The sequence below is a fragment of the Mercenaria mercenaria genome, chromosome 17 (assembly GCF_021730395.1).
Source record: "Mercenaria mercenaria strain notata chromosome 17, MADL_Memer_1, whole genome shotgun sequence".
Lineage (NCBI taxonomy): Eukaryota > Metazoa > Mollusca > Bivalvia > Venerida > Veneridae > Mercenaria > Mercenaria mercenaria.
Window position 1 is genome coordinate 728,014 of NC_069377.1, and position 16,522 is coordinate 744,535.

General features: G+C 35.1%; 1 protein-coding gene across 2 annotated transcripts; it reads left to right on the forward strand.

Moving 5' to 3' along the window:
- Window positions 1-1,234: 1,234 nt before the first annotated feature.
- Window positions 1,235-13,513, forward strand: LOC123536465 (monocarboxylate transporter 12-like). 2 transcript variants are annotated; one of them, XM_045319667.2, is made up of 6 exons: window positions 1,235-1,523; window positions 2,869-3,066; window positions 4,932-5,075; window positions 7,556-7,703; window positions 8,723-9,468; window positions 11,008-13,513. In XM_045319667.2, the coding sequence occupies exons 2-6, from the start codon at window positions 2,883-2,885 to the stop codon at window positions 11,169-11,171; spliced, it is 1,386 nt and encodes a 461-aa protein (XP_045175602.2). In that variant the 5' UTR covers window positions 1,235-1,523; window positions 2,869-2,882; the 3' UTR covers window positions 11,172-13,513. The 2 variants fall into 2 exon arrangements, with proteins under 2 accessions (XP_045175602.2, XP_045175603.2); XM_045319668.2 differs by lacking the exon at window positions 11,008-13,513 and adding an exon at window positions 10,187-10,998.
- Window positions 13,514-16,522: the final 3,009 nt, after the last annotated feature.

Here is a 16,522-nt window from a genome sequence, read left to right on the forward strand (position 1 = left end):
TCACCTCATCAAGACGATGTGCAGAACCCATGAGTCAGTCATGCCAGCTCAAGGTCAAGGTCACAACTTAGGGTCAAATGTTTGAACCTTCCATTTTGTGTCCGCTCTATATCTCCTAAACAGAAATACATGACTTTGTTAATCCCCCGCCGTGGCGGAGGGATTATAGGAATGGTCTGCGTCCGTCCGTCCGTGCCCGCGAAATGATGGTTAAGTGACTGCATAACGGTACTTTCTCTTTGATGTCATTAATTCCGTTCTATTTATGTGACTATTTTTCTTTTTATATGACTGTTAGAACAATAGAGAAAACAATGGGGGAGTCACATAAAGACCGTTTCGTTAGAACGTCCGTCCTTCCGTCCGTCCTTCTGTCCGTCCTTCCGTCCGTAACAAAATCGTGTCCGGTCCATATCTCCTAAACCCCTTGAAGGATTTTCATCAAACTTGGGTCAAACGATCACCTCATCAAGGCGATGTGCGGAACTTATGAGTCAGCCATGTCGGCTCAAGGTCAATGTCACAACTGAAGGTCAAAGGTTTGAGCCTTCCATTTCGTGTCCGCTCTATATCTCCTAAACCCCTTGAAGGAATTTTATAAAACTTGGGTCAAATGATTACCTCATCAAAACAATGCGCAGAAATTATGAGTCAACCATGCCAGCTCAAGGTCAAGGTCACAACTAAGGGTCGAAGGTTTGAGCCTTCCATTTGGTGTCCACTCTGTATCTCCTTAACCCCTTGAAGGATTTTCATCAACTTTGGGTCAAATGATCACCTCGTCAAGAACTCATGAGTCAGCCATGTCAACTCAAGGTCAAGGTCACAACTGAAGGTCAAAGATTTCAGCTCTGTATCTCCTAAACCCCTTGAAGGATTTTCATGAAACTTTGGTCAAATGATCACCTCATCAAGACGTTGTGCAGAATTCATGAGTGAGTCAGCCATGTCAGTTCAAGGTCAAGGTCAGCGCTAAAATCAAAGGTTTTACCCTTTCCCTATCCATAGCAGTGGCGGGGGATTTAGCTGTCTTTCAGACTGCCTTGTTTTATATAGACTGAGATTCGTTATTTATTTATGGTATGCTAGGAGAAAATATACATTTATGTGAATTGTCCATGTCTTTGAAATTGACATCAATATCCCTAGCGTTATCAAATAATATATTTCTATGCACACCTTCTTAAAGTTGTCTTAAAAGAACAGCAAATGCACATTTAAATAACTACTTATAAGAAACATACTGGCAGATAAGCACGTTTTAAGGTTATGAATGTACAAAACTCGACAACTCGGTATAAGTCGCAGAAAGTCTAAAGGATATTTGGATAACAGGTACATGAAAGTATGTGGCCTAAAGACAGAGAAAAAAGGCATCAAGAAAAGCAGTAATAAAAAAATCATTACAAGCGGACGTAGGAAGGCCGACAGGAACATGTGCCTATACCCAGACTGATTTTTTTATTTGGAATTTTAAACACTTATATTTCGAAATCCTGCACACATAGACATCGCTCATTCAGGTAACATTTTTGTTTAAAATTTCCTTATTATTTGGCTGATTTTAATAATATGAAAGGCATCTTAGACAGAAAAACGAGTGCTTTGCTTGACACAAAACGTCTACCAGATGTATTTAATATCGAAGCCTATGATAAAAATGTCATCTTGGCTACGATAAACAAATAACAAATGAAAAAAAAATGTCAAATATTCTTAGGAAAAGTTCGTAGAGCGATATTTTGATTTTCTCAATTCGAGTATGTACACAGGATAGTAAACAGGGAGATAACCCAGAAACATATTGCTGTAAATTTGAACATGTCTGTTCGTACGTACTGGACCGCTCTAATTAGATATAACTTTTGTTAAAACTTAAGAAATTGTTTAAATTTAATTTTACTGCAACGAATATTACAAAACTTAGTTGTAATTTAACGTGTTCATTAGCCCCACTTTTCGGAGAATGGTGGGGGGGGTTGGGAGTTATCCTACTCGCTTTCATGATTAACATTTTCCAGCAACCTTTGTTTTCTATGTTACTATTGCTTATATCTTATATCTTCACATAAACAGTGTCCAGCATACAAACAAAGTATGTGCAGGGGCTGGGCCCATTATACCCAAGGCCAAGGTCACCAAGGTGTTAAACTTTTGTTTTTCTTAAGGTTAAAGTTTTTCGGCAACTTTTGTTTTCCTGTCATATCTTTGTTACTATTGCTTATATCTTACTGTAACTTTACATAAACACTGGCCTGCATACAATCAAAGTATGTGCAGGGGCTTAGCCCATTTTACCCAAGGTCAAGGTCACCAAGGTGTTATACTTGGAATTATTTTCATGTTAATTTTTCGAAAGCTTCTTTTATGGACATATCTTTGGTACCTTAAAAGATAATGACTTGAAATTAAAAGTATTTCTTGTATGTGTGGTTATAATCCCCATAACTCTAATTGTATTTTTGACAGAATTATGCTCTTTCCATACTTAAAGTTGTTTAAAATGTACCTGTATCATCATCATCTGCATGTGTGGTAAATCTGATTTGTATTTTTGACCAAATTATGCCCCTTTCATACTTAAATGTTTTGACAAACTTCTTTTTCTGAACACAACTTTGGTACTATATAAGATAATGACTTGAAACTCAAGATGTAATTTTACCATCATCATCAGTACCCCTTCCATACTTGACCTTTAACCCCTCTGAGTTCTAGGGTCATTTCATATCTTGGTGTATCTTCCTATTAAAGTAGAGTTCTCTTATTGAGACATAGATTCATTTTACTGTCAAATCGCCGAAAAGTGGAGCGCACTGTCTTAAGGACAGCTCTTGTTTTATGTCCTGTAACCTCCAATGTTTTCAGGAACTAAAGGCAGGATGGAGATAGAGAAAATGCATAGATGGTTGGTTTTCCTATCAGCATGCATGGTTATGATAGTAACATTGGGATTTGTCCTCTCCTTTGGTGTATTATTGGTTGATTTCATCAATGTTTTCAACGCATCAAGATCCAAAGCGTCTCTGGTACAATCTGTGTTTATCGCCGTAAGTACGTGTTCTGGTAAGTACAATTCCTTTCCACCGTGGTACTATCAGTTGTGAAATCAAGTAAATAAGAAAATCCAATAAAAAAGCTGGGGAATAAAATAGTTTAAAATCTCTATCTCCATTTGGCAAAGATCACATAATATCTTATGATAACCAAAGATCTGTGTCTTAAGCAAGATGACACTACTTAGCAAATTGCACCTATCCTAAAGCGTTTTTAAGAAATTTCAAAACAAGTTTGGAAAGAACATTGTTTCAGCAATTTATGCACATTGGTCTCGTGATAGTGTGATGTTTACGGTATTATAGCAGAGGTGTTTAATTTCGTACCCAAAGATTGTTTAAAAAAAAATTGTTGATAAACGGTAAGAATACCGGAGACAATTATACAAATGCTTGAAAGAGATGGCATACGAATCAGGTTATCCGGATGTACTACAGAATTGCATGTTTAATGTTCATTTTAAGCTGTAACAAGTTTATTAATGTTGACATTAGAAATATTCCTAATGCCACACCAAATTGAAAAGTTTTTTATCGGATTTTTTTTCTGAAAAACATGAGGCGGGAGCGAAAAAAATGTTTAAATATTTGTTTTTGCTTTTGAGGAAATCAGGAGCGAGCGAAGAGCGAAGAAATATATTTGTCTTGTTGTGGCTCTCGATTAACTAATAAAAAACTTAAAAAAGAATGTATAGCCCTTTACATTAGAAATAATTCACCAGGGATTTGAAAAAACATGGGTATACATTTTGGTTTGGGTACATTTTGAACTGCAGACCCACAACAAAGCGGACTCATGGAAAATAGTAGTAACATTGGCAGGTACGTAGTACACTGTAATCAAATAATGTATACGTTTGAAAATGCAGTTAGAAAATATGTAATATACAACAATACATAAGTCTACACCAGGAGAAACAATCCTGATAACTCTGATTTGAATTAAGACAGAGTTATGCCACTTTTAACTTAGATATTTTTGGTTAAGGTTTCATATAACATCAAAATAGCTCTGTTACTTTAAAAGCTACTGACTGTTATGTCACTTTTACTGGCAAAGCTCTAATTAAAAGTCAAGCATTGAGAAAAGTCGAGCATGCTGTCTTACGGCCAGCTCCCTCTTGTTCCAACTTTAAACTTTCTTGACAGATTAAATTTGTTAAAACAAAGTTTCAATTAAGGTCTGAAATGGTTAAGGTGCATTAACATTATTCAATTCTACTCGAGGACTGAAAAATTTGAAGCTTTAAATTTGTCTGAACACAACTCATAATGTAAATTCCATACCCTACTCACTTTCGTATAAAAATGCAGATCATTTTAACAGGAAAAACAGAAGACAGAAAAGTGGCATGCATCAGTATGTATGTACCCTTACCAAAATAATGTATTTTGATGTTATCAAATAAATAAGTGAGTGTTTTCATCCAGTTTTCAATTAATTAAGTCTGATTTTAGTATCAAATCAACTTGGTAAACATTGGATGAAAATGGCGTAATTGCATAAGGGGAAATAATTGTAATGCAACTAAATCGAAGTGTCCTAATATATTATAGACGAAATGTATTAATTGTGATGAAATTACATTTTAGAACAATCTTGGACTGGAATTATAAGCATTTGTGCACTGTTACGTCCGTAAAAAGTAGCGCACCAAAAAATTTTGCCTTGAATTTTTTCAATGTGGTGAAAAAAAATGTGTGTTTCTGAAAATATACGGGCGGCAAATCCAGTGAACAACTTTTTAATTTGGTGTGGCCTAAAGTAAAAAGTGATGAGATGTATTTTTAAACGTGTATATTTGCTATGCTGTATCGTGTTAAAATCATATCATTAACCATTATTCTAGTTTGGAATTTTAAATCGTTGTACAGGTCTATTTGTTGGCCCTATAATGCAGAAATGTGGAATGAAGAAAGCTGGCTGTCTTGGATCAGTATTGATATCAACGGGACTTATCATTTCTTTCTTCGCTAATTCCATTCCATATTTTGTTGTTTCGACTGGAGTTGTAACAGGTTTATTATTTTTATAAACTTTTAAAAGTGCTCATTTCTTTCTTCGCTAATTTATTTCCATGTTTTGTTCATTCAGTTGGAGTTGTAACAGGTTTGTTCTTTATAAGAATTTAAAACTTCTAACACACCATCTTAGCTCAGTAGGGAGAGCGCAGATCTATCGATCCCTTGGCGAGGCGTATGTTTTTCGTGACGATTTGATAAAAGACACTGCGTCTTAAATCATTTGTATTCCACCTGTGCTTGATTTGAGAGAAGTTGGCAGTTACTTGCGGAGAACAGAGTTCCTGGAACAGGATCCAGGACAACCGTTAAACGACAGAAATACTGTTGAAAAGCAAACGAAAAATAAAAGAACTTGAGTTTTTGTTTCTAAACTATGCTAAAATTACAAAATGAAGAAATAACATGCCTAAGTCGGGAATTGAACCCGGCCCGCTTCGGCAATGGTAACTTTCCTGCGTTCTTGACAAATACATCACGTAAAATACGCAGTAAGCTGTTGTTAAATATGAAGCTTTATAATTAAAATTGTTTCCCTCCAGTAACCCGTTACGGTGCTTTTCAACTCAGAATAACATTGTTGTTCATAATTTTATTTAACCTTTAGCCTGCTGATGGCAAGTGATTCTGCCTTTGCGACCAGTGCAGACCAAGATCAACCTGCACATCCGTGCAGTCTGATCATGGTCTGCACTGTTCGCTATTCAGTCAGTAAATTTTCAGTGAACACCCCTTCAAAAAAGAAATGGTACTGCCGAAATTTAATGATGAAACAGTCCATTTTAGAGATTTAGCAGGGTAAAGGCGGCCGTTTTCAGCCTATGAGAAAAAAAACAAGGACCAATTTGTTCTGTAAACAATTTAGTCAAGTTTTAATTCAGTGACTGTGTTTAGGTCTCAAACATATCTAGCTGGTGGCTGAATATTGCACAAATAAAAAGTCAATAAAGATTCCGTGCAGTTGCAGTTGCAGTTGCATAAGTTATCAGGATCAGTGAAGCGCACGTGTACGACCTCATTTCTGAGAAAGAATAGATGCTGAACTACTTTATATCAATTTAAACAAAGATTATAATGCATAGTATTTGTTTCATATATCCTTAATGTTACAGTGAAACCTCTTCTTAGAAATATTTGTAAATTCAATAAAATGAATATTTATGAAATTGACTTGTATAACATTGTTTCAAAATTTTATGTTTAAATATTTGAATATTTGAAAAATACAGACAGTTTATTCTTGCCTGCGTCATATCTTTTTTAAACTGCGCGTAGAAACAACGGTATATTTGTTTGCGCCTAAATAGTTACAGAAAAAGTCACGCGGTTTAATCACAATGATATTGAGCAATATTGTACATAATATTTTTATCACAATAGGTAGAGACTTACTCAAAGCCCTCTTTACACAAGGGAAACAATCTGTTTATATAGTGAAATTGTTGAGTGAACACCGTTTGTTAATCCTAATCCTGTCCATGTTATACCAGTGCAATGGAAAAGTAACCTGTCTATGTTAAATGCTATGCATGATAACACAGTCATGCATCTAACAGTCCTGAAATTGATTTCTTTGATTTTCTCATATTTCTAGATATTTTCCAATACTTTGACGCATATATATGGGTAGTAGAGATTGTTCTCTTTCCAGCAGTAGCCTTTACAACATATTTTACCTTGTGAAATTCTGTGGGTTTTGACTTTTTCAAAACATTTGTCTGTTTGTTGACACATTTTACCATAAAAATGTCAACATTTCCCCCAGGGCATCATTTTATTGAATCTTTACATAGTTTTCTGTTCAGATTGCTAATCCATTTGGCAATTATGCATGCTTTTTCCCTGCCTAGAGGTAAAAAGTTCATAGTTTGCATGCGGGTCTAGGTCAATAGCCACCTGAGCCTACCATAAAGCCTTAGCGGAGTTGTCTCCATTTTTTCCAAATATTTTACCCAGTATTTTTTCTTTCAGCTCAAATAACTCTTTTTCAGAAAATGATATTTTAAGAATATTTTCAGTTTACGTACTTTCATGCAGTAAACTATAAATATATCTAAAATAGATAGTTCCTACTTGGAGTTTGTATTTTGGTTACACTGCCTAGAGTAGGTAAGAATTCAATTCTAGAATAGTAAATATGCCACGCTTTAATGGGATGTGCAAGGAACATTAGTATTAAGAATAAATTTTCTCCCTGTAATATAGCTTGCAAGAAGGGTTATAAGATTTCGTAGAAGAGAAGGTCATTATTTTATTTAGTATTTTGTTAAATTGTTAAGCGTTTCATTCATTTAAAAAAGTGTTATAAAGTAACTATGTTAAGACACATGCTTTGAAAAATGAAGACTGCTGTTCGGCTTTCCAGTTGGAGTAATATTTCGTCTAACGGAAAATTTGAATTTAAATGTCTTATCTGCTTCGCAGGTCTTCTTTTATAATATCTATTCAAAGTTTACATAGGTGTTTTCGATTTGCAGCTTTGGGTGTAGGTTTCCTGTTTGTCGTGTCTTACGCCGCTGTTGGGCACCACTTCACCGAGAAAACAGCACTGATTCTACTGTCAATAGTAAACGCAGTTTCTGGACTAGGAGGAATGTTGTTTCCGTTTATCCTCGCATACTTCAGGTTCTATATTTATGTCCTTCTCAAATGCAATTACCCTAACGAGTTGTGAATATAAGAATTGTTTCCATTTTGAACGTTGATTTCGTATAGACTTTAAAATAACAATATATTAATGTAATAAAGTATTTCATTGATTAAGAAGTCAGCTATTAACAGAATATCGCATCGAACACCTGTAAATATATAATTATGTGTGTGATTTGTTCTAACAGTTTCGGTAACGGCCAGGGATAAAATGCATGTTAGTGCTTTACCTAGCGGGTTAGTGCTTTACCTAGCGGGGATACCCTATTATCTTCAATTGCTCGTGACTGAAACATTTTGGTAGGGGAAGTTTTAAGTTTAGTGTTCACCACTACTCAGAGGTTCTTTTACCATTCAATGCTCAAAAGTAGTACTCACAATATCCTTTTCCTCTACATTATCCACTGTGTTCACTCTCCATGTATATTGTGTAAATGTTAATTGCGTACATATCCGTTGGCTGGTGATTTCAGGAGGCTGAATTTGAAAGAACTCTCAAAATCGAGCGTTTTAAACACCTCATAGGTATTTCGCCACTTTCTGTTTTAAGACGTCGCCCCAGTATGTTCCTCTCTCTGTGTTCTTCATGCTGTTAAAATGTTTTCATGTCTATGATTTGTGTTCATGTAAGTCGTTTACGCATGCGCATACCAATGTAGGCTAACCTTGGCTATTCATATTCTATATCTATCCTTGTTTCATTTGCACGTCTATCGAAAAAATGACAAACAAAATAGTTGGGTCACATCGCTGTATTGCAAAAGAATCTTCTTTACAATAAAACAAAATGCTTATTTCTGTTCCCTTTCTTTAGATATTGTTCTTTTAGATTTCTTAACCAATCATAAATGACATCACACACAAGTTTTTGTCTACACATTTAATGACTTCTAACGCTATTTTAATTTATGAATATCAATACGAATAATTAAATTTCCTTCAGTTAAACTGGAAAAAGTACTAGTAATGTATTTTGAAAATACTGCAATTTTCAGTGAAACATTTGGCTTACGTGGAACTCTTCTGCTGAGTGGTGGTATTGTCATGAATACTATTCCCGCTGCTTTACTTTGGACGCAACCTGAACACATTCTGCCTAAGAACCGAAGGAAGAAGGGAAAAACAAATAATGCATACACCTCAGAAGAAACTGAATCTAGAACAGAAGACAGAGTGCAAAATGATTACAAGAATGAAATTGTACCGAGGCATGGTGAAACGGTAGAAATTAAAAAAGTAAAATATATGCAAAATACTGAGCACGGACTTTTAAGAAGCATCAAACTCCTTTTCAAAGATAAATGTTTCATTTTATTTGTACTAGGAATGGCTCTTGCATATCCACCTATTATGTTGCTGATAACGTTTATTGTAGATGTATTTACCGATTCAGGTCTTTCTCAAACAGATGCCAATTTTGGACTTCTACTAATGAACGCGTTCAGTATCGGTGGACGCTTACTTCCAGGGCTCTTATTGCAGTCAAGGCATATTAGTTCTTTGATGGTTCCAGCATTCGCGAGCATAGTAACAGGTGTCTGTATGGCAGGCTTAATTTTGGTTAGGTCTTTGTCCTTAAAGCTTGTCTTCTCTAGCGTTGTTGGAATACCATTAGGTATTTTCGTGTCGTGTTTTAGTGTGACAAATTTAGACATCGTTGGCCCATCCCAGTTGGGTAACGCATCTGGATTAACTCTTACAGCAAGCGGATTGGTCAGCATTGCAGCCGGGCCAGTCAGTGGTAAGTAAATATCAGTCAGTATGAATAAAACATTTGATTATCAGCTTAGCAGCCGGGCCAGTCAATGGTAGGTAAATTTCAGTATGTATAAATTTTGATTATCAATATAGCAGCCGGGCCAGTCAGTGGTAGGTAAACGTCAGTATACATAAACTTCTGATTTCGAGTCTTTTCTCAGTTTAAGATACAAACATATCTATTTATCATTTAAGATTAAAAACAGTTACTTGTTCAGGACATGCATTTATTATTTTAAGATTAAATTATCTCATGCGCATGACATCTTATATCGAGCGCACGACATCTTATTTCGAGCGCACAAAGTCTTATATCAGGCGCCTGACGTCTTATCTCGTAGTCACCACATCTTATCTCTTAGTCACGTCTTCTTATCACGTAATCACGACATCTTATTTCGTGCGCACGACATCTTACCTCGTGCGCACGAAATCTTATCTCGAGCGAACGACATCTTATCTCGTGCGCTCGATTTTATCTCGTTGGCACGAATCTTATTTCGTGCGCATGAAATCTCGTGCGCACGACATCTTATCTCTTCCCTTTAATAATGTACATGGGGTCTCTTCCATCATCAACAGCTGGAAAGTCGCCATATGACCAAAATTGTGTCGGTGTGACGTTATACCCAACAAGATAAATATTTTGAATGCCACTGTGACCAATTTTGGCTGATTTTTGCTATTTTGTTCTGTTTCAGCGACAAAACGACAAACGTCGTTATAGCGCCCAGCCGAACGATACCCCGGCAAACATCGCTCCGCCGAATGTCACCTGCAAGAAGTCACCTTGTTCAACGTCGTTATTGCTTCCTCACAAATGACGCCTCGCCTAATGTCAACTCACCGGACGTCGCTCTGCCGAAAGTCGCCCCGTACTATGGCAACTTTCCAGCTTTTGATGATTGAGGAGACTCCATGTGCCCCTTCGTGCATTATTAAAGGGGAAAGATAAAATGAGGTGCGCTCGAGCGCAATAGATAAGATGTCGTATGCTCGAGATAAGATGTCGTGCGCACGAGATAAGAATTTGTCAAGGACATGGGAAGATATTTGATCTTGCGCACGAGATGAGGTGTCGATGCACGAGATAATATGTTGTGCGCTTGAGAACAAATGTCGAGCGCGCGAGATAATATGTTGTGCGCTTGAGATAAGATGTCGAGCGCGCGGCATAAAATGTCGTGCACACGAGATAAGTTATCGTGCTCACGAGAAAAGGTGTCGTGTGCACAAGATAAGATGTGTGGACGAGATAAAATGTCGTGCGCACGAGATAGATTAATCTTAAAAAAATAAATGCATTCGAACGAAATAAACAATATTTGGAACTTTATCTTGAATGTAACACACTATAGCTGACATTTTACAGCATTTCTTATAAACCTATTTTCCCTTATGTACGTCTTAGATTGTACGTTAACCTCCTATCTTACAGTTTCAGAATAAATTGCTCATATCCTTGTTGTTAATTATCATTGATATTTTTAATTAAGTAATAGCAGTTGAAAAATCTTTACAGGATATATTCGGGATGCTACGGGCTCTTACGTTATCGTATTTCTTGCTTGCGCTGGTATTCAACTAATTGCAACTTCCCTTTTTGTGAGTGCAATGTACTACAGAAAAGATAGCAAGTCATCAGCTTCCAGGAAAACTTCAGTGTTTTACATTACAAAAATGTAGTATATTTTCATGAATCTTTTTGAAATTTAGAAATCGTAATTGATTGATTTGATAACAGATCTGTTTATATAATATGTATGATTAATAATATTACAAACGTTTATTCTTTGTAAGTTTTGTTTTATATATCAAAGACCATTTGTTATAACTGTTCTACCAAATATTGCAAATAGGACAAACAAAAAGGATAGATTTCCAGCAGGAACATACATGTTCGGGAGAAATCAGACTTCTCAAATTGCTTGATATGTTTGGATTTGTACACAATTTACTAGCAGGCAGTTGGTTATTCGCACGCGAATTTGGCAACTTGCTCTCCTGATCTTAATGAAGACTGATGTATATATTGAAAGTTTTGAATCTTGATATCTAAGAGTAATTCAAGAGTTTATTTGCATGGTTTTATACATGTACACAAAACACACTGACAAAGACAACGAGAAGGAAACGAACAAATTAAGGTACTCGATGGAGCATGCCTATGGAGGTCAGTGACAATCAGCTCACAGGGGATTGAACTAAGATCTGTCCCCTCATGTTCCACAGCTACTGAAAAGTAACAAAGTAACAAGGCAACGATCTTACAAGAACAACAACACCAACAACAAATGGACGGATGTATACTTTATTCATAAAATGTACAAAATATCTAAACAAAGTAATGCAAATAGAAAAAACGGTCAGTCAACGGCGAATTTATGCCTTGTGCACATCATTGCAGAAATATACATTAACTATGTAAACAACAAGCTAAGAAACACATGTAACGAGAGGGTACCGCCCTTAGACTACCAGTGCAAGATTACTACTTGGGAGTTAACACGGCTTAATGGTGCTTAATGGTGCACTCTTCACTTCACTCTAGATTGTGGTTATATTCCGAAGTTACTGGAGTGTTCAGTTAAATTAAAATAAAAGCTACAAACACGTTCTTCAAAAACGTTGATGGGACAAGGTAGAGTCTGTTCATGAGAGATAACAGACTGTGAATGACCCATTACACCCTCTCTCACTGACTTAAAGAGAATCCCTATAGTTTTTTTCCTTTCATAGAATTTTTTTTAATTCACATATATGATAGGAAAATGTGTGCTGAAAACAATGAACAAATAAAAATAATAGGTCACCAGGCTTGTTTTTGTGAAAAATTGCTTTGAACACACCCACTGTTGCTGAAACTGCCAGCGATTTTTCAACAGTTTCATAATTTTCTGCTTTTTTATAAATATCAACCAAAATATACATCCAGGCAGCACAATACGATTTTTTTCTTATTACAGATTTTATCATATACTTACTTGATATCATAGTCATATTTGTAATACTCTATCCTTACAATGATGGGTACAAATGAAAAAAAAATATTGTTTCATATTTACTTTTGTGAACTTTTTTCAATGAAAAATACCCATAGTGAAGAATATTTTTTTTAATTTTGAAAAAACTCTTTCAGATTTTTTTCCTTTTTTTCTTGTGTATAGATAATTGTATTGTGAGCATAAAAATGACTAAAAATGTATGGGTCACCAGGCTAAATTTTATGTTAAGACCGCTAGAATACAACATCTGTTCGGACGGAAATGGCGCGAACCTGCCCAAATTGATTAAAATGTGTGTCTGCTAAAAGTTTAAAAAAAGTTTTAAAAATTCTTAATTCTTTCTATAATTGCATACTAAATAATCTGAAAGGTGATATTGTCTTATCAGTACTAAGTCAATTATCTTACATTATATGAACAACAATGTCTTTATACTAAAATGCGATGTGAAAACACAACCACAGAAATAGCAAGATACCTGTCAGGCATGATACCTGTCAATACAACATAAACCAGTATCAACATTTGATTACTGATATAACTTATCAAATATGTTGTTTCATTCAAGATTCCTCATATTTAAGATTGTCTGTAACATGTTTCAACAAATGTTGACTTCAGTTCAGTTTTCCAAAGAAAGTGTCGGCTGCGCAGAAAGATGCGCATAAAAAAACTATAGGAATTCCCTTTAAGCGAAATTCTTTTATAGTAAAATTTGATTAAAACAGAACAGAGAAACTAACCTTCAATGAATTTTATGTTATTCAATACGCCGCACTGAGTATCCTTTTTCTTTTGTACTTAACTTCATTTCTACTGATCATTGGATCCCTATAGAACAGCAATTTTCGAATTCACTAAAATTGTTTTGTGGTATTCATTTATTTTACATATTATACTAGTATACCGAAAATTGACTCGGCGTTCATTAAAATTCATTCGTTGTTTTTTCTGCAAACGTTCGAGGGTCCATTAACTGTTTCCTGGTTTAGATTATAAGGCAACAAAGTTTTATCAAGTCTGTTTTTACTAGCATCATTTTCAAACACAGTAACTTCGAGAGTTGTATTCTATATTCATTTATTACACGGAAACTTGCTTCATTGTCATATTATCATTTTGAATATGTTAGCCTGAAACATAGTTTTAACACTGTCACTTTGAAGAAACGTAGGAAACATCTATGTTACAGTAAAATGAGACAAACTGTAAAATCAGCGAATGCTATGTCTTTTGACTATTTAGATATAAAGTGGCCCAATGATTTTTATTAAGTAAATGAATGTACTAAACTGAAATTAAATAAAGCAATACAGAAAAACAGATACATATATTAATAAAATATGCCAGTCGAAGACTAATTGTACTGCTTTGGTGGATCATTGCAGTTTGCTTTTAACAAAATAATATTCAACACAGTATTTATTTTTTTAAAAAGCTCGCTGAAACGAAGAAACTTTGAAGGTGCTGCAAAGGTTTCCATTAGGCTACTTTTGTTACACAACACAGTGATAGACAGAACGGCTACTGAGAGCGACTGGTTATTCTTCAGTTGCATATGCATATAAATGATGTTTCCTTTTCTGCTTAAGGTCAGACCGACACAACTACAGTCCGTGTCTGATAACTTCGGAGTGACTATTTAGACGAGTCCAAGTCAGGAGGGTAATCGGTAATTATCATTTAATAACTAAGTACACACTTTTATATTATACTACTAACTGGAATGCTTACTTTGAAGTAGAAGATTAGTACCGGCCGTAGAGCGTTAGCCTTACATGTGCGAATCTTTTTATTTCCATTGTCGCGTTGGTTCGAATCCCACCGTGATTTATACTTTTTTTAAATGTTTGTTTTTTTTATGTTTTAATAAAAAAAAATTCAAAGCTGTTTTTTCCTTTTTTTTTCTTTTACTCTTTTTATTTATATATTTCTTCTTTATATCATACAAATGTATCAAACAAATAAAAAAATATCATAACAGTACATTTCAAGCACAAGAGGCTGATTCGGATTCGGATGCAGTGTCTGTCTCGGAATAATATTCACATTCTGATGCAGTGTCACCTTTAAACAGAAATTAATTTAATAATGTTTCTATCTAAATATATTGATATATTCCAGTAAAAATAAATGATTATTGTGGTTACCCTGAAAGAGAAACTCGGAAAAAAACACCTGGATTCGAACCTACGGCCCGCAAAATTCGACATTTTAAACATCAATGCTTACCACCGAGCTACCGGGACTGACAGACGTGTTGCAATAAAATATAACCAATATTATTATTTATGTAAGCTGCTTTACCTATTTTATTAGTTTTATAAGTCTAGAAAACATAAACAAACGTAACGTCAGTCCGAAGTTATCAGACATGGACTGTATATTAGGCATTTTCCGGCATTTGTCGTGGAAAAAGATTCAAGGTGCAAAACCGTGCACTATCATTTTAGACACAAGTTACAACTTTTTGTAACTGCTTCACTGACTTCCTTGATTTTATAGACTAAACAGGCATAAGTCAAGTACACACTTGTGCTTTAATTAACAGAAAACGACCTTATAAATATACATATATTTCAAATAAAAAAATGTCATATACATGGAGGCGTATCAGTCTAAAATACGAAGATGAACAAAATCTGCTATAGAACATTTATTGTTTTCACATCTTTTATAGAATACATCAGATATGTAACCGGCAGGTATAAGTTTTAGTCCGAGTTTTAGTTCCTTGTTGTTCACATCTTTTTTTCAACCAGGCCAGCTTTTAAAATGTCAAAGTATGTGAAATGATTCTCATAACTACTTTGAATGCACATTTTACGCAATCGAGAGGGGTCCGAGGTCACGGAGCCTGTTTACCAGAGACACTGCCAATAGACACAATTAAAAGGCAGGCACCATGTCCAGGTGTGATTAAACAACACCCAAAGCCATCAAAGTGTGAGCACCGGAATCACACAAGCCGAGACGTTCAACAGTACACTAACACAGCATAAATGTCGTGCTGAACGATCTGAGGAATTCGAAATATAACAGACCTGATTTAAGCCACGTTTATTTAATAGTTTATTTATGTCATATATATATGAACATCATAACAATGAATAGAATACATGCATTACTCAATGCGCATCCACTGGAACATTGACTTACAAGGAATAAGGACATAATGTGTTATAATGTGTTATAGAAATCAAAACTTAACAAAACAAAACTAAATAAAACTAAGACTTATCAGAAACAATTTTTGGTTGGTACATATTAATCCTACAGTGAAAGAGTTATATCAAAAATCAACTGTAGTGTCTAGACACTAATGCATGTTAATCCATGGTTGGTTCTTGATGCTCCAAATCTCATCATACAGTAAGAAATACATGTCTTTGGTATATATAGACTGAGATTCGTTATTTAATTACGGTATGCTAAGAGAAAACATACATTATGTGCTTTGACCATGTCTTTAAAATTGACATCAATATTCCTAGCGTTATCATCAAGTAATCACAGGGAACGTAAGTTTCGTCCGAGGACTTGAACTCTTACTCCCAGACTCATGGTGTATAGCTCTCCCTTTTGATCTAAGTGAGTGGCCTTTGTTCGAACTATGGGCTGGCTTTTTATATAAGGATTCTTATAGTTTGATTAGTCTAAACATCCAATCAGCTGCTAAATATTCCCATATTTACCCATATGCCGGGTAACAGATTTCCTACTAGTGAATCAGCAAAGACACTTATTGACTTCCTTAATGACTAAGCTGTTGCTTTCATTTCCACACGTTCATTTCTACAAAACGTAAATTTATTAGTTGTTACAAAATGATCTGTAACATAAACACATTGTAATTAAAGTCATTAAATTGCTCTCTATATAAATCTCTGGACCATAGTTTGTTATATTGACTGGTCTATAGTTCAACAAGCCCGAGGTCTGAGAGCCCTGTTTTATAAGTGTATATAATAGTCATGCACTCTAATAATAAGTATAAAAGGAACCAGCGCGAAAAAGTATGCGCTGGTCATT

What these genes read in the sequence shown, in the direction of transcription:
- LOC123536465 (XM_045319667.2), top strand. Translation starts at nt 2,883, where the DNA reads ATGGAGATAGAGAAAATGCATAGATGGTTGGTTTTCCTATCAGCATGC. An exon ending in TTCGACTGGAGTTGTAACAG is followed by an intron (nt 5,076 to 7,555) that starts GTTTATTATTTT and finishes TTCGATTTGCAG; the next exon opens with CTTTGGGTGTAGGTTTCCTG. An exon ending in TGCAGCCGGGCCAGTCAGTG is followed by an intron (nt 9,469 to 11,007) that starts GTAAGTAAATAT and finishes AAATCTTTACAG; the next exon opens with GATATATTCGGGATGCTACG.